General features: G+C 41.9%; 1 protein-coding gene across 3 annotated transcripts in view; it reads left to right on the top strand.

Annotated features, from left to right (window-relative positions):
- The window catches only part of dapk1 (death-associated protein kinase 1), a 64,951-nt gene that overhangs the window by 31,027 nt on the left and 6,460 nt on the right, over positions 1-27,464 (top strand). For 2 of the 3 annotated variants that reach the window (XR_005894284.1, XM_041041850.1), the window contains exons 5-21: positions 82-211; positions 1,432-1,480; positions 1,668-1,694; positions 5,516-5,668; positions 7,232-7,277; positions 7,533-7,622; positions 8,736-8,828; positions 11,068-11,187; positions 11,821-11,919; positions 12,548-12,646; positions 13,927-14,025; positions 14,134-14,331; positions 14,963-15,160; positions 17,029-17,127; positions 21,675-21,752; positions 24,976-25,192; positions 27,157-27,342. Coding sequence is in view for 2 of the 3 variants with exons in the window: in XM_041041850.1 (XP_040897784.1) it covers positions 82-211; positions 1,432-1,480; positions 1,668-1,694; positions 5,516-5,668; positions 7,232-7,277; positions 7,533-7,622; positions 8,736-8,828; positions 11,068-11,187; positions 11,821-11,919; positions 12,548-12,646; positions 13,927-14,025; positions 14,134-14,331; positions 14,963-15,160; positions 17,029-17,127; positions 21,675-21,752; positions 24,976-25,192; positions 27,157-27,342 (1,981 nt within the window). In the remaining variant the exon portion in view is untranslated. Of the gene's footprint in view, positions 1-81; positions 212-1,431; positions 1,481-1,667; positions 1,695-5,515; positions 5,669-7,231; positions 7,278-7,532; positions 7,623-8,735; positions 8,829-11,067; positions 11,188-11,820; positions 11,920-12,547; positions 12,647-13,926; positions 14,026-14,133; positions 14,332-14,962; positions 15,161-16,312; positions 16,405-17,028; positions 17,128-21,674; positions 21,753-24,975; positions 25,193-27,156; positions 27,343-27,464 lie in introns of those variants that run through there. The other variant, XM_041041851.1, reaches the window with a different exon arrangement.

Raw genomic sequence — 27,464 nt, 5'->3', positions numbered from 1 at the left:
ATGTCCCTCCACCTCTTCCCTCCTCTGTCTGTCCTCCCGCGCTCAACCTTTGTAACTGTCTCTCTTCTTCTCTCTTTCTAGCCGGAGAACATCATGCTGCTGAACCGCTCAGTGCCTCACCCGCGCATCAAGATCATTGACTTTGGCCTGGCCCACAAGATCGACTTTGGAAACGATTTTAAAAACATTTTTGGAACTCCAGAATTTGTAGGTCAGTAAACGACTTTTGTGTGTGCACATCATTAAGAGCTCGATTGTCCTCTCTTATTATCTTGTCTGAGATTGTGTAAATATACTTTCTTTCTTCTTTCTCTACGATACGCGCGCACACACTCACTGCACCACCCTGTTTCTCTGGCTGTATCCCAGGGGTTCCTTATTGTCAGAGCAGGTGCCAACTGTGCCATAGGGACTAAGTGAGAGAGACCTGATAATAGACTGGCGATTATCAGAGCTGCTCCTTCTTGCCAACACAAACACACACACACATGCACTAATCGACACGTCCCATCTCCCCTCACCTACCCCTTTGCCTGGGGTGGCTGCCAACACTCTCAGTGTCCCCCCGTCCAATGCCAGTGTCCACTACCAGCATCATCCAGGCCAAAAACCTGAGCTTGTTCACCAGTTCAGCAGGGTGGCTGTGGTTAAATGCTCCAAATAAAGATCAAGTGCCCAAAAGCCAAAATCATGAGCTAACTGACGTCATGGCAACAATTACATGTTTTTTTAAAATGACAGTTTTGGTCGCACGTGTCTTTGTCAGGATTTAGTTGTTTGGGCAAATTAATTTACCAGATTACCAGAATACATGGCTTTGTTTTTATTTGTTAAATAATTAAACTTAACTTAAAAAGGATGTAAAACTACGTCTAGAACAAATTGTGAAGCACATTGGATTTCATTTGTCTTTTCAAATTTAATTTAGTTCTTCATTTATTGGTATGTTTAGTTCTGTGATATTGTCGCTGATGTATAATTTGTCTGTGGAACTGCTTTGTGTAAAAATGTGTCTTTCACTCTCCCCTTCTGTATAAAAAGAGTATAAATAAAACACTTGACGATCTCAGAAATAAAAGTGAGACAATGACTAATAGTAGTAAGTGATAAAATCCATTAATATCAACTTAAAACTTAAACCTGTTTTGTTTAAAGTTTATTAGAAAGGAATGTACTGTTCTATTCATTTTGATTTAATTACTCACACATCTGAAGAAAATAAGAAGAGAAGGAAACACACTTCTTGCTGGTGTGATTTAAAAAATTGTTCTAAAGAAACAAAAAAAAAAATCATTGAACCCAGCTGAATGTAATAACACGCTCAAATGAAACTCATCACGAAAGATAAAGGGACTGCGAGATGAAAATACGTAAATGAATGTGTGGTGTTGACCTGAATAGTAATTATGTTCTGTTGTTTTTGCCTTACAGCTCCAGAGGTAGTCAACTATGAACCTCTGGGCCTGGAGGCAGACATGTGGTGAGTAAATAAAAACTCTGCTCTACAATGACCGTCATGTGCATATGCTGTTTGAAAATGTTCTTATTTTTGAGGAACATCTGCTGTTCGGTAAACTTGTGTTTTGCATGATGATGCACAGCTGTTCTGAGACCAGATTAACTTCTTGATGCTAAAAAAAATTTCTCTTCTTTCTCTCTTTCTCCAGGAGTGTTGGTGTAATAACCTACATTCTGTAAGTATCTGAAACCAGTGACGATGTATAAAATATACACGTATAAATCAGAAACATGCATCACCACGCCACATCAACCTTCGCCTTTATGTTCTGCTCGGCTTACAAACCCCAGGGCGTCGTCACTCGCTAAACATGACAACATCAGAATGTTTGCTGAGACGCAAAGAGGCTAATGGCGGCTCTTTGACCTCTCCGTCGCTGAACCCGCCGAAGCATACGCTGCTCTGTTCGTCGTGAATAATGTAACACCCTGCAGGAAGAACTGCAGAGCACATTAAAACCACAAAACATTTCATTCCAAGATGATGGCTTTTTATTAAATATCCAGTATCAGTGGATCAGTGTTGGCCACATTATAGAGGCTCCTCCTTAATCATATTTACATCAAACTATAAAACCTGCAATTATGTTTTAGTTTATTTCATATTTTTATATAAATGAACTTGTCCATTAATGTTTTTGCTCTTAATACCATAAAGAGTTGAAGTGATTTTCTTTTTCCACCCGGAGTTTGATTTTCTCATTTTCTCCTCTCGCATCAAAGTGTTTCAACTTTTATCATCAAGCTTTTTCGTACTTTTAATTTGTGTGGAGAATTGCTCTGACAATCACTCCCGGAGAAAAACACTGTCAAACCCCTTTGGGCAGTTAAAACATTTCCTCTCAACACATCAACAGTCACGCTGCAGTGGGATATGCTTTCATCGGATATTCCAATTATCCATTTCATAAAAAGTCTGTGTATTACAGTTTTTAATGTGTTAGGCATTCGAGCAGATTTCCATCCAAAAAAAGGCAATAGCTCACAAGATTTTATATATTATATTATATTATATTGTATTATATTATATAGCATATACCAAAAAATATCTGTTTTCGCCTGAATTTGTGGACGGAGCAGATTAGTTTCTACTTATTTTCACCCGGATTTTAAACCTCTACGCATCACATTCACAACCGTTTTTTTTTTTTTTCTTCCTGTAAATGAAAATGAAAGGAACAAGCTGCTGTCCATCACACTCACTTACATGGTTAAATCATAAAGTGTTTGAGCTCCAACTGCGTATTTAAAATCCTGGCTATGCTCTAATTAAGATTATGCCGAAACTCTTATTTTATTTTTTAAATCTGACCTGAGTTATTCAAGATAAACATCAAGAAACTTAATTAAGTAAAAAGCTGAAATAATGATCTCTAAAAAAATGCTGCGTTAAGGCTACTAGAGGCTAGTCGAGCTAACTGAGTCTGGACTTTGTCCAGAGTCTGGTAAGTCGTCTTTGATCTTGCCGGCAAGTTCTGTAATTAATGAAGGAGATGTGACCTCAGAAAACAAGTCCTGTTTAAATTTTCCCTTTTGAATCTTGTGAATCACAATCTACAGATACAACTCACTGTTTCATGAAATCTGCGTTCGACAGACGTCTTCAGTAGCAGTTTTACAGAAGTCAGAAAATTAATGTGATAACAAGTGAAGTTAAAACGTTGTGCTATGGTTGTGCTACTAATTCAGTTGGCCGGTTGATCGGTAAAACAGCCAACAACCAACATCATGCTCCAGCTTTTCAGTGAACCAACAAGTGTTCGTGAGGCAGCCATCTGCAGATGCGTCGGCTCACTTTAATTCAGCGGTGTTAGAACCGTTGACGCCCCTCAGCGACCTGCAGATCAACTGCTGTTGGCTCCTGATGAGGCCGTCCTCCTCTCTTTATACCCAGTTAGAAGCTCCCACACACCTTTATCCTTCAGAGAGACACCTACATGAAGCCAAACACAAAATGTGCACATTAGGTGCATTTGCCCACTCAAACATGTAGGGAGTTCTCACCAAAATATAGCGAGGTAAATAAAGGGAAAGGTAAAATGCCAAGTGCCGACACAGATGTTATCTCATTATTATATAATATTGCAAAAATGTGTAGGTGCTGTTGTCTACGTTACGCAATCTTACACATGCACACATGTATCCGTACACACATACGTACTGTACGCATACACACGATCTTTGTTCATGCTGTCCGCCCACACAGCTGTCACAGCTCAGCCTGGCAAGGTAGAAAATAGATCGTTCGCTGCCTGTTATCACAGAGCAACAGTGAGGTGCCCCGACTGATCATCTCCTGCTGTTAAAAACGGTGTGGGGGCATTGGGAATAATTCTATAAACAATTTTGGGCAGATTTTTGGGAGCATCTCCAAACCAGTAATGAGAGTATACTGGTTGAGTGATGATACGGCGGCTTCGAGTCGTAGCCAGTGATCGTACTGTTTGTACTTTTTAACAATGCAAAACACTTGCCTAGCCTGAGATAATGTAACCTGACATCATTTGGCTAAATGTGGTGAATCAGCTAGTGCTGATGCAACTTCCTGCCCTCCTGGAGCCCTGATTTGGATTTTAGGTTGTTGATGTCGGTGTATTTCTGCATAAAAAGTGTGCGTTCTGCATCTCCAAGTCTCATTTGGGAAAACGGTGGATTAAGCGTTGCAGCAGATCCCTGACTTAACACTTTGCTGCTGCTGCTTCTTGTGTGCCTGGGCCCCGTGAACGATTGCCTTAATTACTTTGTTGTGAGCAGCTGCATCTTATACAGTTGATAAATTCATACATTTCCATTCAACTTGAGCTCGACCCTGACCACCTCCGTTTCCGTCCCCAGCTGGCGTGTTAATTAGTGGCTGGTGCTGACGAGCCGGAGAGGTTTGGCCAGGGTCTGTCACAGAGCGGTGTTTGGTTTAACTGCTTGAGCTCCGGGAGGCTGGGACCTCATCACCATGCATGACCGCTCAGGGCTGTGCTCGTGCTGTGCTCGTGCTGCTCTGCGTCCTGGTTTTGTCCATTTAAACCTGCTTTTGTCTTGCATGTTGGGAAAATTATCCCCCCGCTGCATCTGCTGATTTTCACGTGTGCTCACACGAAATTTATTCACTCCACTCAAACTCCTGACACATTCATAGGAGCTGAGAGCCGCCCAGCTGGCTCTCCGGTGGTAGTGTTTGACTGACAAACACCAAATACTTCAGTTTGATAGCAAGGCTTGAGTCACCATTAGTTGCCGTGCAGCTCTGTAATCACATTCCCCACATCAGCGAGCGGTAAGGTCTTAGTTTTGGTTTCGAGGGGCCGGAGCTAATCAGCGGCGGGCGAGTTAGTGTTGGAATTGAAATCCAATGCATTCCTTTTCCCTTTGATTACCAGACGCAGTGGGACAAGCTGCATGATGATTTCTGTTGTTAAAGTAGATTACACTGGTGCATTGGAGAGTCTGAAGATGTTGAATTGATTAAAGTATAAATAAAGAGCTGAGCACGCAATCAAAAAGAAATTCAGGACTGTCTTGGTAAATTCTGAGGTGTGTTGTATTTACACAACAAACCACTGTATTGTCTCCACTGTTTCTTTGCTAAACAATAGTCAGTGTGTACACCTCTAACCTTCCAGTTACAGTCACATTCATTCTGTTTAGTAAGGCAACCAACAAACACTATTAACTACTAAATAACTAACTACTAATAACTTTTTGATTATCTGCCAGTTATTGCTTCAAATACTTGGTAATCAAACAGATAATAGTCATAAAATTTTCATCACAAACTCCTAGAGCCTAAGGTGACTTATTCAAGTGTCTTACTTTGTCTGTCCATGTGTCTAACACCCAAAGACATACAGTTATTTCAGCAAATCCTCTCATGTTAGAGGCTGGAACAAGTGAATTTTTGGCAATTTTGTTTAAAAAAAAAAATAAAGACCTAAATCACTAATCGATTATTCAGTGAATGTACATCTCTGAGCTTCTTGTTAACCTCTTTCCCATCTTGTAGTCTGAGCGGTGCGTCTCCTTTCCTGGGCGACAACAAACAGGAGACGCTGGCCAACGTGTCCGCCGTGGACTACACGTTTGACGAGGAGTTCTTCAGCAACACCAGCATCCTGGCCAAAGACTTCATAGCAAAGCTCCTTGTCAAAGACCCCAAGTAAGTACAACCCGTCTCTCTGATGGATCGTTTCCATGAGATGAAATTAGAGACAATTCTGCTTCAAGTAGAGACATTAAAGTTATGTTTTATGCTGATGCCCCCTGCAAAGTAGAAGTCAGACGTAATGGTGTATTATAAATGAAAGGTTCTGCCTCATCCCTATCTCTATATCATTTCTATAATGGTGTACTTTAAAAGACAGAGTTATAAATATTTGCTCTTTGATTGCTTTGATTCAAAATCCGAAAAAAAATGACAGGGAAATTGAGTAGAGGTTCTCTGCAGGTCTTCCAAATAAAACTCCCTTGTCTCCAGACAATATGGGACCTGAAACTGTGAGTGCCTCTCCCTCATTACCGACTTCCTTTAGCAACATCTGAATGGCTGCAGCTACACTTAAAGACGGTAGCTGCCATCAAAACTCGTTCCCTCGCTCGTAATTACTCTCGTTTCCTCGGAACAATGGAGTGAGCAGGAGGGGGGGCTAGCAGAGGTGAATAATGGTAGGTGTGGATGGTAATTTCATTTAGACAGGATGAAGTGAGAAAAAGACGGCGAAGGGTGGGCACCGGTTGCTTTAAACAGACAGTGGGCGAAAGAATAGACTGACTTTACAAACTTCGACTAATGGGGCTTTTAGAAATCCCTGACCGAGCGCCTCAGAAAGGAACGGCTTTTAATTGATCTACATCGTGAGCAGACACGGGTCCGCTCAGCTGGCAGGAGGATTAATGAAGATCCCCCTGAAGAAGACACACATTACTGTTTATAATGTGCACCAGCGTAGTCACTGTTCACCGTGATGTGGTTCATGTCCTCCGCTAAAATGTGGAGACACTTAGGTTCCCTGTTCACCTCGGTCAGCAGGGTGGAGGTTTGTGGGTTTTCACTTTGACGCAGGTGTGTGTGTGTGTGTGTGTGTGAATGCAGATGATTCTCAGTTAGAAACAGGGATGTGATAGTAAAGAGACGTAGGCAGGGGGAAGTGGTGTGTTTACTGGACCACATCTGTTTCTCTAAAGGTTATGCTGGCGTACGCTGAACCTACCGAAAGTTTGTCAGAACAATGTCTCATTGTTTTGATTGTTAGTTTACAGTAGTTGTGTTAACGGATGTGGCAGCGAGAGACGAAGGGAAGTCTGTACTTTCAACCACATCAATTTCCTCAAAGACTAGCTTTGCTTTTATTGAATGTCAGATGTTAATTAAATATAGATTATATATGATCCCAGCATTACTCCGTTAATGTTATTTTAATATTATCTGTGTGGAGATAGATTGCTGACTTTATGTTTTTAAACATTTTCTCCAAAGTAAGCAGCAAGGATCATAAATAAATGTGTCTCGGAAAGTAGAACACGAATTGATTTATTTACATTTAAATTTGATTTACCTCTGCATGTCATTGGCCTCACACACACGTTGCGTATTAAAATGCCATGTCCCATCAGAAGGCATTGAATAGAAGGTTAACTGTCAACTATGGAGCTTCTGAAAATATCTAAAGACACTGAACAAATATTTCTCCACCTCCTTAATTTTTACATTTTCTGTCCACAGAAAGAGAATGACGATTCAGGACAGCCTGCAGCACCCCTGGATCAAGGTTGGACTCCTTTGATAGCTGACTCATGGCATCTCGGTTTTAATTTAAAACATTTGCAATCCTGTAAAATTTTAAATTAGTTTTCATTTCATGTGTTAGCAGAAGTTGATATTTGAAATGGCTCGGGTTTATAAGACGAGTGTTGCCAAGTCTCAACTGATTGATTCTGTACCAAATTTATCTTGCCAAGAATATTCTCAAACGCTTTTTCTGTCCATGTATTTGCTGTGTGTGTGTGTGTGTTTGTGAAATCAGCCAAAAGACACTCAACAAGCGCTGAGCAGAAAGGAGTCGGCTGTCAACATGGAGAAGTTCAAGAAGTTTGCGGCTCGAAGAAAATGGAAAGTGAGTGTTTTTCTTTGATACTGTCTCTAATTTTTACTCACTCGAGTTTAAGAAAAAAGACTAATTACTGTAAAACTCATTACATCCCAGAGACACTGCGCTTTGACAGATTCCTCCACCCCCCCCAAAAAAAAAAAAAAAAGATGTACTTTGATGTCACCAAAATTCCCACAGGCTCACCATAACCATCAGATTTAACACCAGATCTGCTTCGGTGGTTGTTTCCTTGTCTGTTTCGGTTCATCACAGCTGACTCAGCTCTGCTCCCAGCCTGCAAGAGATGCCGGGATTCTCTGTCGGCGGTGGTTTGGCAGCGCTGTCATGCCATATCTGCGTCTTTTGCTCAGGCTGCAACCCGAGAGTCTGGCACACAGGCAGCTTCTAGCTTGATTTGACTTTAACTTTATTTGTTATTGTTATTATTATTATTATTATTAAAAATAATCCAAGATCTTGGTTCAATTCAAGACCAAGATCAAGTGTAATAAAATCTGTACAAATTAATATATTTGCTGGTTTATATCCATTTGCCAAACAGAGCGATGCCTGGCAAATCTTAATACTGAAGTCCTCAAAAAGACATCAGTCTTCCTACACTTGTCCTCTATGACTACATTAACCTAATTGCATCATGAATGTGTTTATTTCCTGTATGTGGAACAAAAGAAGGGAAGCTTGGTTTTATTCCAGAAGCCAGTAGACGTGAGCAACAGCGACACAAGCAATGGTCAGTTTGCTGTGTATGAAACCTGATAAATGCACGTGATGCCACGATGCCGTTGGCCAGCTGTGGATTGGCCGCACTTTTTTTAATTTACATCGTCGTATTTTATATTTTTTAGATGTTAACAGTTTGTGTGTGTTCGAGAGAAATTCACTTGCCTGAAATTGCCCCTTCGGGGAAGAACTGAGTCACCTAACGCTGTGAAGGACAATCAGTTATCAAAGAATGAACTGCAATGAGTAAAGTCACTGAATTGAATTTAAACAGAGCAGAAAATTGCTTTATGTCTACACCTGCCTGCCTGTTCATAGTCACCTTAACACGACTTGACATTAACTTGTTCTCGCTCTTGATACTCATTCATGTACCTCCGTTCTTCTCTTTTCCAGCAATCCGTCCGACTTATCTCCTTATGCAACCGTCTGTCCCGCTCCTTCCTGTCCAGAAGCAACATAAGCGTGGCGCGCAGTGATGACACGTTGGTAAGACCTCTGAAAACTGCTTTTCCCATTTGACTGGACTGACAGAGAAAAGACGGGAGGCAGAGGTTTCACAGCCAAGACCTTGATCCATATTCATCATGTTGACAGGGTTTTGCAGCTTTTTAACACCATCAGGGCTTTAAAGAGCATTTGAGAAAAAACATCTCCAGCATGAGGACGACTACTGTTATCTCCACAGTTCTATCATATCTTTAATATAAGCCAAATAAAAAGTAATTGACTTGAGACTGGCAGCTTAATGAGTTTCAGTTTGCTTTTATTGAAGCGCATTAATTTATTAGGACCCCGAGCTCTCAGTTACAACTCTGGCATTTTCAGCTCGACAGTCTCTCCGAGAATCTTGAGCTCATACGTGTAATTGATCTGTTCCTCATTTCCTCCGAGTGCCACAGGTCAGATGTTTGCGGAATTGTTGGAATTTCAGTGTGTGTGTGTGTGTGTGTGTGTAACCGTAAGACCGGGTTGAGCTGACAGGAATGTGTCGCCAGAGAAGGAAACTTTTGTGTGTCTTGTTAATGAGCGAGTCAGGTTTTTTTTTTTTTTTTTTTTTTCCTGAGTTTGTATACAAATGGTGATACGTGAGACGGCTTTCATGTTGCATGCGTGTCTGAAAATCGATACTGACGAGCCTGAGAGATGTAAACACTGCAGCGTCTGTGGGAGGCTTAATCATTTACAAAGCATTACTAGCAGGCCAAGGCCAGGCCCGTTTCCTCAGAGGATTACACAGCAACTTCCTTGTCTCACAGGTGAGCTGGCAGGTAGAGGCAGACACGTTAAAGATGCTGCGCCCCCTGTAGTGCACAAACAGAACTGCAGCTGTAGTTGGTGTTGACAAGTTCAAGGTTCTCAGTAGATCACGGCTTAATTGGCTGAGCAGTTTCAGGGTTAAGTGCTTTGCTTAAAGACCTTAGTCAGAGGTGGGTTTTAGTGCAGCTCCCCCACTGTAAATTTTCAACTAAGAAGTTGTTTGTGTTTGGCCTTAGAGGCTCCGTGTCAGAGGGCGGAAGACAACGCCTTAGGAAAGGGAGTGTGATCAGACTGAGACAATTGAAATATCAGGGCTGCAAGTAATTATTATGTCCACGGGTCTCTTTGGTTAATATAACAATACTGTAGGTTTATGTTTTATTTCAATTTGTTTCTGAGAAATCTTGTTTACTCCGTCAGTTTGGCACAGCAGATACTGTGATACCCATGTAATATGGACAAGGAGAGAGAATCTAAGCGAATCACAGCAAATTCGAAACACTCCAAAATCACATCTTAGTTCCTGAATTCATCAAAATTTTCACCCAGAAGCTAAAAGTTGAATTATTTCTATCAATAAATGTTTTATCTGGTTTCTGCAAAGTGTAATCTGTAGTTTATTCTCTCTGTTACAGAGAACATGCAGCTGAATTTAAAGCTTTGAATCAGCTTTAATTAACAACACGCTCCTTAAAATATGGCTGTTCAGAATATGATCTTTTCATATAAAGCTGAAGAAGAAAAGTCAACAAATTCTCACATCTAAGCAGCTGAACCCAATCAATGTTTGGCATTGGTGCTCCATAAATGAGTTTAACAGTTAATCAGTTTTCATACTTGCAGACAAATATTAAAAAAAAAAAAAACAGAAGATAAGATAAATAGGTAATATCTCTCCATCCTGTGTCATGAATTAGCGTGTTCAGAAGGTAAAAGTCCCAGACAACTGTGTTGACAGTGAGTCCCCCAGCAGTCGGTTTGCTGCTCGCACATATTTGTGTTGTGTTGTGCGACTCTCTGCGGTGGTTTAGTCATGGCTCCCCCAGCAGGGAGGTTATGTTGAGGAATGTAGCTGGAGTAGCACGCTTGGCCGAGCAAATGCCACATCAGCCTCGCCTGCTCTCCCCTCCTCTCCTCCCTCCTCCTCACCTCCCTGCCTTTCTCCTCCTCATCTCTTTGTGCAGCAGAGCATCGCAGCCGATTTCCGTGCCGCACAGCCGACTCTGGCTGAAGGTTATCGGGTCACATGTCACAGACAGAAAGGAAAAAAGCTGTGAAACTAAACTGCAGATGCAAAAGAAAATTCTGCTGTTGTCCTGTTTGTTTCTGTGTGTATTCATGTCTGAGAGAAAGATGAAAGAGAGACTTAGGGGGGGCATGTGATAGAAAGAACTCACAGGATTAACCTTCACGGGATTAGGTCATCCGATGAACAGTGGAAGAGTAACTGTCGTTCCCACCTGTTTAGGATGAGGAAGACTCCTTTGTGATGAAGGCCATCATCCACGCCATAAACGACGACAATGTGCCCGGTCTGCAGCATCTGCTCGGATCCCTGAACAGCTATGACGTCAACCAGCCCAACAAGGTGACAGACACAGACATGTTGTACATAAAACCCAACCGTGTTGATGATGAGTGATCATACATGGGTCATTGATCTCACAGCCGTTTGTCAGGGCGTTCACATGATCTAGAGTTGAAGTTTATTTAAGAGGAAAGAAAGGCTGAACATCTGGTTCTTAGTTTTTCTGCTAAAAACATATGCAGACTCAACAACCTCATCATCTTCATTGTGTTTATTGTTTCCATGGAGTAGACTCCACTCCATGGAAACAGAGACAAATGTGGAGAGGAGGAGGAGAATAACACTACAGTTAGTGAGAGAGACAGAGAGAGACAGAGACTGTTAAAAGACAAAAAAAAATGGAGTTGGTGGTAATTTTCTGATTTCTATCTCTGTTCTATGTTTAAGCTCAGGAACTGGTTCAGAAAAGGTCATCGTGTCATTTTCTTCCATCTTCCTTTTCTTTTACCTCAGCAAGTATTTCCATCACCATGCAGAGACTGTCTGAAACCTGGGAAATGTCCATCCCAAATTCATTCCCTGAAACCCCAAACTTTTTAAAAAAACCTGTGAAGGAAACTCAGCCCACTTATGTTTATAAATACAAAGAAATCACTGAAAATTTAAATTAAATTACATGTGTGCGTGTTGCAGCACGGGACTCCTCCCCTCCTGATTGCAGCCGGCTGTGGCAACATTCAGATCATCGAGGTGCTGATGAGGAAAGGCGCAGAGATCCAGGCCCACGACAAGGTAAAGACTCGTCTGTTAGGTCTGATCCGTGTGGTTCTGCCAGCCAGCTGCTGGGTTTAATACACAGGCATTAAAGGCGTCAGAGCTGCGGTGATGAGAGCTGAAGAATGTGACAGACTGTCATAGAAGCTATCTATACTATAAATAAATGTACCCATGAACTCATTGCACTCAGCTGCTCTGTACACAGTACGTGTGGAGAACAGCATATGTTGCTGTAATCGTCGTCGTATTTGGACGATGATCTGTTGTGTTATCGTTTTGCAAAATGAGCTGCTTGTTTTTCTCTCAAATAGTCATGTGCTCTGTAAAATGTCTTAAAATAGTTAAAAAAAAAAAAAAAAAAAAAGTCCCTCACAAGTTCCCATAGCCCAAAGCGATTCATTGCAGGTTCAGTTTTAAACTTTCCCCATTATCTGACACGCACGTTGGCTAATGCAGCTCCAAACACAGGATGTTGGCACGTGCTCCGAGTAGTCCCAAGTTGTTTAACGGAACATGTGCTGTGCGGTATTTTAGAAGGATGTGTTCCTATCATGTGGCAGCAGACACAGTCCCAGAGAGCTTGATTTTCTCGTAAAAAGGTCAGGGATAAATCCTGGAATTTTCTTCTCTCCGGATCCTTCAGAGTGGAGCCAACGCTATCTACTACGCAGCGAGACACGGCCATGTCGAGACCCTGAAATTCCTGCATGAAAAGAAGTGCCCTCTGGATGTCCAAGATAAGGTGCTCAGATGACTGTTTACCTCTCTCTTCCTGTCTCACACCCACACACACAAACACACACGCGTGTGCACAAACGCACATTCTCACTACTACCCAACACACTCTGTTATCTATGTCAGCAATTACTCACACACTCCTACCTCATGAAACCTCTTGAGAAGCATTACTTTGATTCTCTAAAACGCCCAGAAACACACACACACACACGCACACACACGCACACACACACACACACAAACACACACAAACATGCACAGTGAAGCCCTCACACTCACGATCGTACACACCTGTGGAGAAAACCAGTTACTCTGGCATTTTATCAGTTTATTTGCTGTTGCAATACAAACAGGTGTTGGTGAGAAAGATGAGTTGTGTGTGTGTTGTGTGTGTGTTGTGTGTGTGTGTGTGTGTGTGTGTGTGTGTGTGTGTGTGTGTGTGTGTGTGTGTGTGTGTGTGTGTGTGTGTGTGTGTGTGTGTGTGTGGCCTCAATCACAGAGCTTTCTTGGGCAGGCGAAATCCCAAAAGCATTTTCCAATCCTCTTCAATCATTTCGTCCGCTGGTGGTGTCCTCTCTTCTGTCTGAGGCAGAGCACAGTCCTCTCCCCACCAGACCAGAGCTAATCTGCACTCCAGGCACTTTCCTGATTATTATCTAGTTCCTGTCCAAGGATCATTTAAGCTTCATCTTACTTTATTACACCATAACCCTGAATCACAAGCTGAGGTGTCTGTGTGTAACCAAATAATGGTCTTATGAGTAAGGGAAAGCCATAAGACCTTTCAGCACCAGTTTTTCCTCTCTGCTGTGTTTATATATATATATTTATATATAATCTCCCTGATTAAATAGAACTGTAAAGCTTTTTTCCCCAGCATAAATCCATTAGATGTTATTTTAAGTGGTTTACTTTCCCACCTACAAGCGAACAGTGTCCTGGGTGTCTTTTCACATAAGCAGCTTCTCTGCTAACGAGCTTCTGCTCAGACTGGCAGACACTAGAGCGGATGGATCGATTTCTAATGAGTCCAATGTCTGCATGCACACGACTATAAAATATAAATTGTCTCACTTAAGTGGACGTTTTTCGGAAAGTAGCATGACATTACAGGAAGCAGTTCACAACTGTTACTTCATACCTCTAAGTCTAATTGTTTTTGTGCAAATAAAAGCATATTGTGTTTTATTTTAAACTGTAATTAACAATCTCCTCGTTTTTAAAATGCTGGGTGGTTGGCATCACGATTTTCTTTCTTTCCTTTCTGCTCTACTTTTCCTGCAGTCTGGCGAGACAGCTCTTCACGTGGCAGCTCGCTATGGCAACGTGGATGTGGTGAGCTACCTGTGCAGCATCAGGGCCAACCCAGACCTGGCTGACAGGGTAAGCACAAGCACACGCTGAAAAATAACCTATTGGTTATGGGAGACACGTTTCTTCAACCAAAGGACACGGGTTTTATTCTTTCGCCTTCTACCTTTCCATCTCCAGGAGCACGAGACCCCTCTGCATTGCGCTGCCTGGCACGGATACTCGGCAGTAGCCCGGGCTCTCTGCCAGACAGGCTGCCACGTGGATGCCAAGAACCGCGAGGGCGAGAGTCCGCTGCTGACAGCATCTGCTCGGGGCTTTGTGGACATAGTGGAGTGCCTGGTGGAGCACAAGGCTGATCTGGAAGCGACTGACAAGGTGATAAGCTCTGAACACTTCAGTTCGTTAACATCAGTCTAATAAATGAAAAATTTAGTTCCACATAACATACAGACGTCTAAATTTTCTAACTTTGGTCTGACTCCTTACTCTTCAGTGTTCATGCTTTATTGATGTGAGAGCCGTGTTTCCCACAGGTTGAGAGTTTAGAGGGGGAAAGTGTGACTCATGTTTCTGTAGCTACGATTTACTTCTGTGGAGTCTTAGTACTTCTGGGTCTGCCTCAGGGTTGCCTCCCATTTGGTTTTGTACCCAGTTCACCTCTGAGATAAAAAGACAGATGACTTTATTAATCCTCAGAGGCAAAACTAGTGTGGGCACCACTGCACAGCGAGAAACAAACGAGAAAAAAAACAAGCGCGACAGATCGCAATGAACCAAATGAAAGACATAATAACTGTGTTAATAACACTGACACTGTCCCCTCGGGGAGCCAGCCGAGCTGAAAGACAGAAACCTAATTAGACCAAATGGATTCTATGCATCCCTGCAGCCTGTTCATGCAGAAGTGTCAAACCTGCCATGTTTAGGATGGATATTAAGAGACACTGAGGATTTACAGTGTGCTGTGTGTGTGTGTCTGTGTGTCTGTCTGTCTGTCTGTCTGCAGGACGGCCACACAGCCCTCCACCTGGCCGTACGGAGATGTCAGGTTGAGGTGGTGCGCTGCCTCCTCAGACACCACTGCCACCTGGACCAGCAGGATCGCCATGGAAACACTCCGCTGCACATCGCCTGTAAGGACGGGAACCTGCCCATCGTCATGGCAATCTGCAGCGCCAAGGCCAGCCTCGACCTCCCCAACAAGGTGAGGACCACCGCTTCCCACCACACCCACGCTCTTTCTCAGGGCAACAGCAGAGGACACAACTTACAAAACAATTTCAGACCATAAGTATGTGTCAAGGAGACATTTGTCCATCAACCTCAAACATACAAACTATTCTGTTCTGTTCAAGAGCTTTTTTTTTTTTTTTTTTCAGAGAACTGAAATGACATAACATTTGAATAGTTTATCCTTGCATCAGAATGTTCCTGGACGCACGATGAGCAATGTTGACACTCAACTTACATAATCCAAACACAGCTATTATTTTTCAGCTGGCAGCTACACACTGGTAGCATTATGTGATGCATTACGCCACCTTAATGAGTCAGTTTGAAGTTGTTTAGTCTTTCTGAAGCCAGATGGGGCCACACTATCTGGCCTAAAGTAAGAAGTAAAGTAAGTTTGGGGAATGCATATGGAGTCACAGCTCAAGTGTCCACATACTTTTGACCATGTAATGTAGCTGTTCTATCCAGGCTAATCTGGGGCTAATCACAGGCCAAACAGCGGTGATAAATAAACAGAGAAAGCAAACCTATTACAGGGGTTTAAAGGATTTTCTGTAAGTGTAAATAGATGCAGCGTCAGGGTTTTTGCTGTGTGATCCAGTCTAATCTCATAAATCTGACGTTCAGTATATTGCTAGTAAAAATATTTGATATAGACATACCTATTGTGGTAGCAGTTGAAATTCAGAATTCATTTGAGCTCAGTTTTGATTTACTCCATGCAATGTTTGGCCAGAAAATGGTCTTTGTTGTGAAATGTGATGTGTGCAGGCAGCTGCTTTTTTCTTATTTGGGTAAACTTGTCCTTAGAGGCAGCTCTCAGATACGTGGAGAGGAAAACCAGGATCCTGTCTTGGTTTGCCTCTCTGCAAGGCACAACATCCCACACACGTTTCTGCCTTTGGAGATTTCACATTCTATTTTGACACCATCCATTTTAATGTATTCTGCGATGGGATTTCTTTTCTCAGACCTTCCCATTTTTCTTTTTTCTTTTTTGCATACAGAATATATTTCTTTCCAAGCATAGTTCAAGGAAGTGATGTGCATCAGAGTCAGACAGCACTGTTGGAGATGTTGTTATTTATTCATTATTTTCAGTTCCTGCTTGCTTTTTTTGCAGCATAACGCACATTGCTGAGTCTGAGCCTGGATTTGTCTCCGCTGTCAGCCGTAGACACTGGGGAGAAAAATGAGATGAGTGGAACAGAAAATGTCTCCTGTTTTGTTTACAGCAGATTCAAACAGGATGAATGCTTCCTTGTTTTCTTCAAGTTGTGACAAACGGGAATTGACTGAAATGCTGCTTTCAATGAGACCGAGTCACAGCTATGAAATCAGATTTTTCCGGGGTCCGTGCAGGGCAGTTTGGCTCAACAAAAACCTAATGTCACTCTACCTTAAAGCACAAGTTGTACCTGTGTAAATCTGTGAGGATATCGGTTTGTACTCGCTGACAAACACCCAGCGTGGTACAAACCTTCCATATCCATGTGGTCATATGTAGAAGCAGAGAGTATCATTTGGGCCATTGCACCCATATTTTTCTTGTGGTATATCCAGACTTCAAGAATTCATGGCCTCCAGTTTCTCCCGGGGAATCCTTTTTTCTACTTGATATAAAACAATAAAATATTCTGCTGAGTAACGTCTGTGTCAGTTCAAGGATTTGCAGTTATTTTATATGGAAGCCTGATGATTTGAGACCATAAAAAAACATGTAAACTTCTTTGTTGGGAAAATACATTATTGAGGACGAGACTGAGCGCGTCCTGTCCTCTGTGGGTGCTTGTTTTTTTGTTTTTTTTTTCACCATTCTTTTTTTCTCTCTTTATTCAGTATGGCAAAACGCCTCTCCACCTGGCTGCTAACAACGGCAGCCTTGAGGTGGTTCGTCACCTCTGCCTGGCCGGAGCCAACATCGACGCCGTCACCAACGTAAGTGACCAGTCGACAGTTTTCTTCCTTTCACCGTCTCCTCTCGCTGTACAGTGGCAGCAGCTTCACCTACTGTATTACATAATGCATGACGACTCATCTCAGGCACTGCAGGCAATTGCAAAAGCAGTTTTTTTCACCATTTCAGTGAAACCCAGTGCGGCCTCTTGGCATTTTGATTAATTATACTGTGACAACTGGTGCTTCTCACAGCGGAGCTGAACGCATTAGCATGTATAGAGGCTTGGCCATCATGAGAGATTGCACCGTATGTATCTTCTGAGCGATGTCGCCATGGTATAATGAAACGGACGAATAACTTACATGACATAGCTCATATATAAACCGGAAACAACTCTGTCTCCATTTATTAAAAGAATGGCTGTTTTTTTTTTGTGTGTGTGTGTGTGTGTGTGTGGTGAGTTATTCGTTTTCTGCCTGAGCTGCAGAGCAAGTCGCTGCTCGCTTCTTACACACACACACACACACACACACACACGCTTAATAAAGGTAGAAAAGCTGATGGCAGCTTTTTTAACCCAGGAAGGATTTAATCTGCAGAAATTCATTATAAAGCTCCCCTCCTGATTCTGAGCTGCACCACCTTTTCTCGACAGCCTCTGTGGGTTCAAAGCTTAAAAATCTCAACGTGTCTCCTTTTTATTATTGAAACTGATTTAACCTCTTGAACCCTGATACTTGACTTAAATTCTCCTTTAAGTAGCTTCAAAGTTTTAACGAAACACCCTTTTCCCTCTGTGTAATTTACAGTCTCTATCTGCTTGTTCGATCCCTTCTCCTCTTTTTTACACAGGTCTGCAAGTTCTGATTGTCTCATTAAGTGTTTTCCACTCAGAATGTTTAATAAAATGATAGTATAGTATACTAAAAGTGATTTGTTAGTCATAAAAAAAACCCCAGCATACTCATTGTTCAAGTGCCTTAAAGAAAACTCTTACATTTTGCAGCTTTATTGAGTTTTGTTTTTCTGCAGAACGGCAGGTAAAGTGTTGAGGGCTCCAACAGCCACAGGCTAAGAGCTTTTATCAAAGTGCTCTGAATCAAACAGAGAGCAGACTCGGTACGAGGAGTCAGAGATCAGATTCAGTCATTTTATCCGGGTGTGAGTGTGTTTGACCTCAGAGACGGGTGCCAGTCCATCTACAGCGATCTTTATACGCCGCGCACACAGCTCTGTTTTAACTGCACCGTGCTCTCACTTTGCTCTAATGGAGAATTTAAGCGTGTTCAAAATCTCGGCTCTGTCGGCTGATATTTCTCCAGGCTTTTCTAAAATGGCGAGACCTGAATCGTGACTGCTTTCTTGTTTTGTTTTTTGTTCTTGTTTTTATGTATCTGCTCGTCATGTAGAGGTGTTCTAGCCATGTCTGGAACTGAATTTTTGGGTTTTTCTTGTATGCGGTTTGAGCCCGTGAGACATGCAAATGTCCTGCCACCAGTCAAGACAGTGAAGCTAGAAAGAGGCTGGTTCCTACCAAAGGACAGTGACCCCAAAGCAGACCTCAGAATCCACCATGTGCTAAATCAGTAAACACAAGCTGCAGATTTTGGAGCGGCCATCACAGTCCCCTGACCTGAACATCACTGAAAATCTGTGGGTAGATCTTAAACATGCTATGCCTGCAAGACAGCCCAAAAATATCTCTGAACTTGATGTGAAAATTCCTAAATCAAGAATAGAAAGATTCTTAGCAGGCTACCAAATGTGTTTACAAGCTGTGATATCTTCCAAATGTGTCATTTGACATCCTTTGCATAACAGAGCTCAGTTACTTCTCTTCATCCCACACGGGACATCAGGCCCCACAGAGCTCCCTGGGTTGTTCCTTATCCCCGGCAGCAAATTGAGTCTCCCCCAAAGTAAAGTCCATCTTGGCAGCAGTAGCTTGTCTGTCTCAGTTCATGCGTCAGGTCCAGCTCAGTGCCAGGGTAGCTGTCTTGTTAGGCCACATGTACCTCGCAGGCGTCCACTGTGGGATGTCTCAGTGCTTTTCATTTCAGCTTTGGTCCCCTGCCAGCGTTCAGGCCTGTACAACAGTTTGGACTTGACGTTTTGCTGTTTTATAGATGGACCTTTGTTTTCAGGCTGTTTGGATTGGACTTCCAGATGTTGCCTGGTTGGGAAATGCACCCTGGACTTTCCCCAGTCTTCCCTTCATATCACACTGTACAGTGTGCATAAAAATATTCCCATCACATCTTGGGAATCCGAATTCTCTCTCTGTCCTCTGATGAGTAAATATGTATTTCATCTGCTTCAGTTCAGACAGTCAGGTATTAGGAGGTGTGTAACTAACATTAAGAATTAAACCCATTTCCCGGGGCTTCACTGCCAGATGTGACGCACCGAGGTTTCTCTTCCTCGCTCTGCGTTCTCGAGCTGTTAATATTGTATGACAGCTGATGTGCTGCCGTATGCATGTTTAATCTGGAAACCACATACTGAGATGTATAATTCATTGTCCAGCGGCCTGCAGTCAGTGGTTTGTGGAGCAGCTGGAGCAGGATACATTGAGCTCAAGGCTCGATTCGTTTGATTTGGTCTGTTTTAACGTGTCATTGGATGGTGAAAGAACAAATTTGTGGCTTAGCAGAGTCAGCCTGTGCTGTATGATCATTCCTCTCGCATCCGTTTCCCTCGCTGCTCTCCCCTTGTATGTTTAATCTATATAATCAGCTTATAGACAAACTGCTCAGACAGCCCTAATCCAGTTATCTCCGATATTTTATCTAAAAAGGAGATACTTTAGCCGATCTAATATTCATCTCCAGTTTTGTGTCAAACATAACACCAGCCGTTCATCTGTTGCTGCCAAGCATCAGTAGTAATAATCGTGACACCCTGCCATCTGCACGGGCAGAGTCTCATGAATTTGTTCACATATTAAATCGCACTAAGTGGTCAATTTTTGGTTCAAGCAGCACTTCATTTACATTCACATTTCTGACATTTAGCTGATCCAAACAGCTTAAATGTCACTGTTCTTGTGCTTTTAGAATATTATGTGACCTTATCAGAGAGGCATTTTAGAGAAATACAAAAACCAGGAAGAAAAAAAAAAACAAAGCTGGAAAATGCACCGCTAAGTGTTCTCGATTGATTTTCCCAGATAAAACAATCTGTTTCTTTTCATAACAAATCCAGCTGAATATCCTTTGCTGTAACGCTCTGTAAGAGGTAGGAAAGCGGTTTGTGGGCGTTTCAGGCTGTCGATGCAGTTTTTCCCTGTGGAGCAGCAGCCAGAGCCGGACAGCGACAGATGGCTGAGTTAGTGAAAGAGACGTGAAAGTTGTCAGGACCGTGGTGTTTCTGTGTCAGTGTGTTGAGGAGAAAATGGAGAGGGCAACCAATCGGGGCAGTTCTAGAGCTGGACGGGTGGAAAGACTGAGTGCATGGACTGTAAGTGTGTGTCTGTGTGTGTCTGTGTGTGAGCTGTACACACGCTGCAGTTAATCTGCTGGCATCAGCTGTGATACTGCAGGGCTTTCATGTGTAATACGCATCAAACAAAGAAGTTTTTTTTATTAATGTTGTGACTGGATTTTCAAAGATGATACTGATATCAGTATTTGAGTTTAAAAAACTGATGTGTTTTTTTGTTGTTGATTCTTAAACATAAACACATTTTTGATCCCTTAAATTTGTTCATCAAAAAATTATGACCAAGATATGTCTTGAGCAGGACATAATTATTTTCATTAATGATTAATCTGCTGATTATTTTCTCAGTGAATCGTTTTGTCCGTAAAATGTCGGAAAATAGTGAAAAATGCCTGTTGGAGTTTCTCACAGCCTAAAACACGACATCTTTAAATGTCATGTTTTATCCAACAAAAAAAACAGAATCCAAAGATGTTCAGTCACTGTCAGGTACGAGACAAGAAAAGCATAATCCTCACATTTGAGACCAATTTGAAACCATCAAACTTTTCGCACTTTTACTTTAATAAAATGACTAAAATTATCATTTGATTATCAAAATAGTTGTTAAAAGTTAATTTTCTATCAACTAATCAATCAATTGATGAATCACTGCAGAACTACAGGAGCACTAATCACAAATATAGCAGTAACTTAACTCCAGTATTAACCAGAGTCTGAAATGATATATTTTGGTTTTGTTGGAACTACAGGAGCAAATTAGCTGCTGCGCTAACTCCAGCACATTTATACTCATGCTGTTCAGTGCCACTGTTAATTACTGTGAATTGTTCCCTATAAATAAACAAATAAATAAAATAAATAGCTTTCATGGCAGGTTGGTGAAATAACTCTTTTACTATCAGCTGCACTTGGTGCACAAAACCAAAGAAAGTCAGCTGGGATTATAAAAGCTGATGTGTAGCAGCCGCTCCACACGCCTGTGAAAGCCTATGAGATGTTTAGCTTCTTAAATACTAACAATGTGTATTAGAAACAGTGAAGTGCACATTTAAACAGCTAAAGGAGACGTGAGGGATTATCTGTTTGCTCAGGATTCCTCATGCATATATTTATCCTTCTGTTTTTTCTTTTTCTCTCTCAGGATGGAAAGACAGCGGAGGATTTGGCTTCTACTGATCAACATGAACACATCGTTTCTTTGTTGGGCAAACTCAAAAAGGTAAACACACAGCCCTGGGTTTATCAGTAATACTGCATATTAATTAAATCTGTGATTTCTTCATAACTTAAATGGAATGAAGGGATGAAGAAGAGATGTAAAGTCTGTGTTATTCACAAGCAGGTTTCACAAACACTCATCACACAGTCTATTTCAGTGCAGAGGTGTGGAGAAAAACGTTTTCCAACAGCAATGTGTTAGATTTTAGCATAGCGCCATTTTTAGACGCTGCGACAGCACCTTAGTCACACGCACAGGTAGAAATGGATGGTAAGATACTTCATCACTGAAACAGTTTTTATTAAAGCCTGGAGAGAAGGTGCTAATCTTCTGTGTGTCTGTATTTTGAGCTGCAGTTGTTGTGAATAAGTAAAAGCTTATAGGTCATTACAAATATGTTTAAAAGCCTTGCAGTTCTTTGTGGAAATACAATCCAAACCATAAGTATTTGGACAGTAACGCTTTTTTAGAGGTTGATTTTAGTTTCATCAGTCCATAGAACGTTGTTCCAGAAGTTTGTGTGTGTTGTGGTGAACGGCAGCCTTTCTGTTTCTGAGGCTCACCGGTGGTTTTCATCTGGTGGAGGTGAATCCTCGGGTAATGAAGTCCTCTCTTGATCACTGATGAGGAAACGTGTACGCCTACACCTTGGAGAGCGTTCCTGACAAGCTGTGCCGTCATAAAGAGGTTTATCCACAAGACTTGTGCTCCTTGGTTCGACCGGGTCATTTGCCATTTTCTAGTCTTCCTGTGCACACCTGATAAGACTCAGCTGTTGATCTGTGATTTTTGAGTCTTAGCTCACAGAAACTTTTAGTATCCTGGTGTCCTGTTACTTTTGAACTCTTGCAGATGGGGCGCTACGTGTTAAAAGGGTTATATCACCTTCACAGTTCTTTCTATACTGATGCAAACTCAGTGAAATTAAAGCTGGAACTTTAACGTAATGTTAGTTTTTTCCCGATTGAACGTACTGAAGCACAGAGCTTGTAGAACAAGAAATGTGTAACTGCCCAAATACTTAATCCCGAATGACTTTAAGCACATAGAGTGTATTGAGTGAAACTGTTGAGCTTCGGTGTCTCGCTCTTTAATAGGACAGGACACATACTGCTGTGATCAAAGCTGAAACCCTCCAGTTACATGACATTCAGCTTTTCGACACTCATCCCTCCGGAGCCGTACGGGGAGCTCAGTCCAGTGTTCCCAGTATGAATCACTTCACATCCACCAAAACACACAGGGACTTTTCTTTTTTTTTTTTTTAAACCTAAGGCTAAATGTTACTGACTTCTCCTCTAATCCATTTTTCCAGAAAACCTGCTGAGATTCAGTGCAGAGCGTGAAAACATGAAAGCAGCAACTGTGAAAACAGTCATCCTCTGCATATGCTGGGCTAATTTAAGACACTTTGGCACAGCGATGGCAGATTTGAAGGAAAGACTGACTTCCCGAGAACTCAGAGGAAAAAAAAAAACAAAAAACGCAGTCCTGTCCCTCGAAGTTTAAACAAAAAAAAAACGGATTTCAAAAGGAAAAGTGTTGTATGCTGCTCAGATGTGAATCACACTTATTGAGATTAGAAACTTAATTTATTGAATGCGTTAACATAACCCAGGTGGGAATATGGAGTGCTTTTACATCCCACACAAGCACTCACAGCATTTGAGGCCACTTCTGATGTGTGACTCATCTATTGGATGGTTGAAAAAGTGTCTTGCATGTTAACGAATGTTATCTGTTGAATTGGCAGAAATACAGTGAGGTACAGAGGAGGCATCCGTCTTTCGTTGTTTATATATCTGAGTGTACAACGTGCCGTGCTGTTCTTTTTCTTTTTGCACAGAAAAAAAAACTCTGATAGTTTAGTGGGAGGATCCGTTCAAATAACACGAAGAGGATCAAAACCTCAAAAGTTAGCAGAAGCGTTTCAGCTGAAAGCTGCGCTGCGCCTAACGACAGCCTCACAGAGCCGGGAGTCATCGCTGTAGACTTTTTTTGTGGTTAATTACCTTTGCTCTTGGTGCAGTTTGTCTGTCCTGAATTTTTCCTTATCGCACCTCGTTATCTTGCCAAAACAAACGGCTGGTTTTCTGCTCGTCAGTCTCCACCCACAGCTACTCGATTACACTGAGAGTAGTAGGAGAATTGGTGAGTTTCACTGGAGGAGGTAGGCTGGGTAAAAGCTGTCATGTTTGTGTTTACAGCCATCTACAGTCTGTTTTCCTTAGAAACTGGGGATCTGCTCAGGGTTTGTGGTGGAAACTTGAAACTTTGGTGGGAGTCAGACATCACAGCTGTGGTGGTTGATATGAACACAAACATGAAATAGGGCTGAACGATTTATCGTTTTCTGATCGAAATTAGAAATTAAAGCTGCAGTTTTCTGCACTGCTCCTTACTGACCCAGGATCTTCTGTGTCAACTCTTTTACACATGCATGCCGTCTCCCTACCTGCCAAGCTCACCAATCAGAAGCGGCATCGCTGCTCGCGCACAGGTCAGGCTAACGCAATCAGTATAACCTGCTCCACCTGCTGCTTCATTAGTGAAATGGCTTCAGCTGGAGCAGAAGCGGAGTTATGGGATTTAATCCCCAATTAAAAAAAAGATGTGCACCAGAAACAGGTACTGTGCAAAAACCTGTCAGGCCAAAGTTGCAACATCCAGCGGAAACACAACCAATTTATACCGACACCTGAAAAATCACCACAGACTAAAAAATCTGTGTAAAGTCTCGCAAAAATAGAAAAATAACTGCCATTGGTCAAGGACTTTATAGAATGTACATGCATGTTTCTTAAATACATTTAAAATCAATTCTTAACTTTTTAATTGCATTTAATGTTTTAATGGTATGATGTAATTTTCTGTCATGTTTGTAAATGTCACTGTACATTGTGAATATTGCACTGAAGCTTGATTTGAAGAAAATCGTGAATCAAATCGAAATCGCAATATCTGCCAGAAAAATCGCAATTAGATCTTTTCCTAAAACCGTTCAGCCCTACTCTGAAAACAATGTTATGTCTAGTTTGTTTTGAATTTTCTCAAAAAGAAGATACAGCATGTGGAACATGGTCGTCTGATATTTGGGGCTCCATGAAATGTAGAATCGAGGTCAGACAGTAGATCATGTATCCCAATGTGACCTGAACTGTCTGTGTGGTTTTTTTTTTTTTTTTTTTTTTTAATAAATCCTCGTCTTGTCCTCTGTGTTCAGGACAACCACAAACTGAGCTACATCCAGCAGCTGCGGCCCACTCAGACCGTCCAGCCCAGGATCAAGCTGAAGCTGTTCGGACACTCTGGAGCCGGGAAGAGCTCCCTGCTGGAGTCTCTGAAATGCGGCATCCTACGCAGCTTCTTCAGGAGGAGGAGGACGCGCATGACCAACACGGCCCGCCACCCCAACTCCCCCATCAACTCCAAACCTGCCGGTAGGTTACAGAAGAGGTCTGAGGAAGCTGTGATCATCCACTCTGTCTGCCCTTCCTCACACACACACACACACACACACACATACCATTGTGTCTCCTTTAACCGCTCTATTCTGCAGCGCTCAGAGCCATTACCTCCCAGACAGACCTGATGCTTGCTCAGATAATGGTCAGTTACGTGAGCTGTATAGAGTTACCGATCCCATCCTCTATACTATCTGGAGATCTGTGGCCTCCGTCAGAGCTGAACGGGGCGTAGACAGAGCTTTTCTCTTTCTTTATTTCACGTCTAGCTGAGTTCAGTAACGGCCTTTATTGACTTTGTGTTATAGCTGCAGTTGGTCCTCAGTGAAACAAAAAAAAAAAAACCACGGCTGAGAGGGAGCAAGTGCCGTCACAATGTCCATTTTTCTAGCTTTTAGACTTCAGCTCCAGTCGACTGTCAAAGGTCCAAATGTGGCACATTTAATGAGTATTTACCTTCGTCGAGTGTCAATATTTGTAACTTTGTGATGCTGTCACTTGAAAGTATTCTGTCCTGTGTATTGATTTCTGGCCTTTCAGGTTGTTCATGCTCGAGGTGTTTTAGAGGCACTGATCGTCCTTCGTCCGTTCACTGTAGTTGTTTGTCAAATAGCACAGAACGACTTTGAAGAGAGGTTGTGTTTCGTTTGAAAACTAAGTCTAAGTTTCAAGTTTTCTTTTTTTTTTACATTTATGAATCACCCGTTTTCCTTTAGGACACTTAGGCCCATCACCCCTGACCATCCCTGAAGTCAAAACCAAAAAAAAAAAAGTCTGGCCTAAAACCAAAAAAAAAAAAAAAAATGGCATCAAGTCAGTTTTTCATGTACCGTAACATTTTTCTCACCCTTTCCCAAAGACGTCTCAAATAACAAGTGAGCAGCAGACAACTAACCATTTTTTTTTCATTCTCACTATGAAAACAACAAGCACTCGAATAATGTTGTGTAATGTCCCTAAAGTAAACACCACATGCTTTCCTTTAACTTACTTTTGTAGTTGTTGTGTCACAAGGTGCATTTACACCACGCGTGCTTGAAACACGTGTTCTCTTTTAGTTCTGTTTGGTTTGGTATGAAACTTTGTGTAGTTGATTAGGACTGAGAACATCAAGCAGCTGCAAGAGAGCAAACAGTGTTGCTCAGTAAGCATTGCTAAAAATATTAACTTTTTGCAGTGACTGATTTAAAAAACAAAAAACAAAACAGCAAACAGCAAAAACATTTTTCTAAAATGTGGCAGCATTGACCTAAACAAATACAAAACTGCAGCAAAAAACACCTTTTCTGAAAGAGGATCAAGACCAGAGAAAACGAACTGTAGGTGTGGTCCTGCAGAGTGTGAGGAAAATCAGGATGTTGTGTCTGCATAGAGGATTTATGTTCTGGAGAACAGCGCCCCCGTGTGTTAGCAAATAAGACTGTTTCTTCCAGCAGAGAAATAAAATGACTGATTATCAGAAACACTTGAGCTCAGTTGTTTTTACGGATCTGAGCAGGAATATGACACATGGCAACAGTTTAGACTAACATGTGCATTTTGTTTGATCACTTGAAAACTGATGTTTTCAGAGAAGTTTTGTTGAAAGAAGTTATGTCTCTTTTTTTTTTTTTTTGAATAAAGAAACACTATGGTTATTATTTTCTTCTTTATTTGACCAGTTTTGTGCTATTCTTCACCTTCAAAACAACAAATACACAAAATCTTTACACCACAGATGCTTACTACAGTAATATTATAGTAGTAATACTCTTTGTTTGAGCTAATTTAGGTTAAAGTGTTTAATCAAACTTGTTCTGCTTCTGATGCTAATTTCCTTTATTTAAAAGTCCAATGTAATCTGCGTATATTGTCTGGTGAACTAAAAACGACCCTGTTATAGGCACTAATTAACATTTTCTATCACCTCCTCCTCATGTGTCTTTGCCTCTGTGCTTTAGTGTCAGTGAGCATTTCCAACCTGTACCCGGGCTGTGAGAATGTGAGTGTGCGGAGTCGCAGCATGATGTTCGAGCCCAGCCTCACCAAAGGCGTCCTGGAGGTCTTCTCCCCCGTCCACAACGCTCTCTCCGCGCCCGACGAACAGGCCACGAAGGCCATCGACATCCAGCATGCCAACATCCACGGTGAGGACCAGAGGCGCTTACGTTTATCCAAAACTAGAACTTTATTCACATTAGATTCTTTTTCTTTGGCTTCTAATGTGCGAACAGTCATTGTTAAACTTCTCATATCGCTTGTTTCCCTC

This window comes from Toxotes jaculatrix, chromosome 7 (assembly GCF_017976425.1).
Source record: "Toxotes jaculatrix isolate fToxJac2 chromosome 7, fToxJac2.pri, whole genome shotgun sequence".
Classification (NCBI taxonomy): Eukaryota; Metazoa; Chordata; class Actinopteri; family Toxotidae; genus Toxotes; species Toxotes jaculatrix.
Note: the sequence above shows the minus strand (reverse complement) of the source record. Positions and strands in the feature narration are given on the sequence as shown.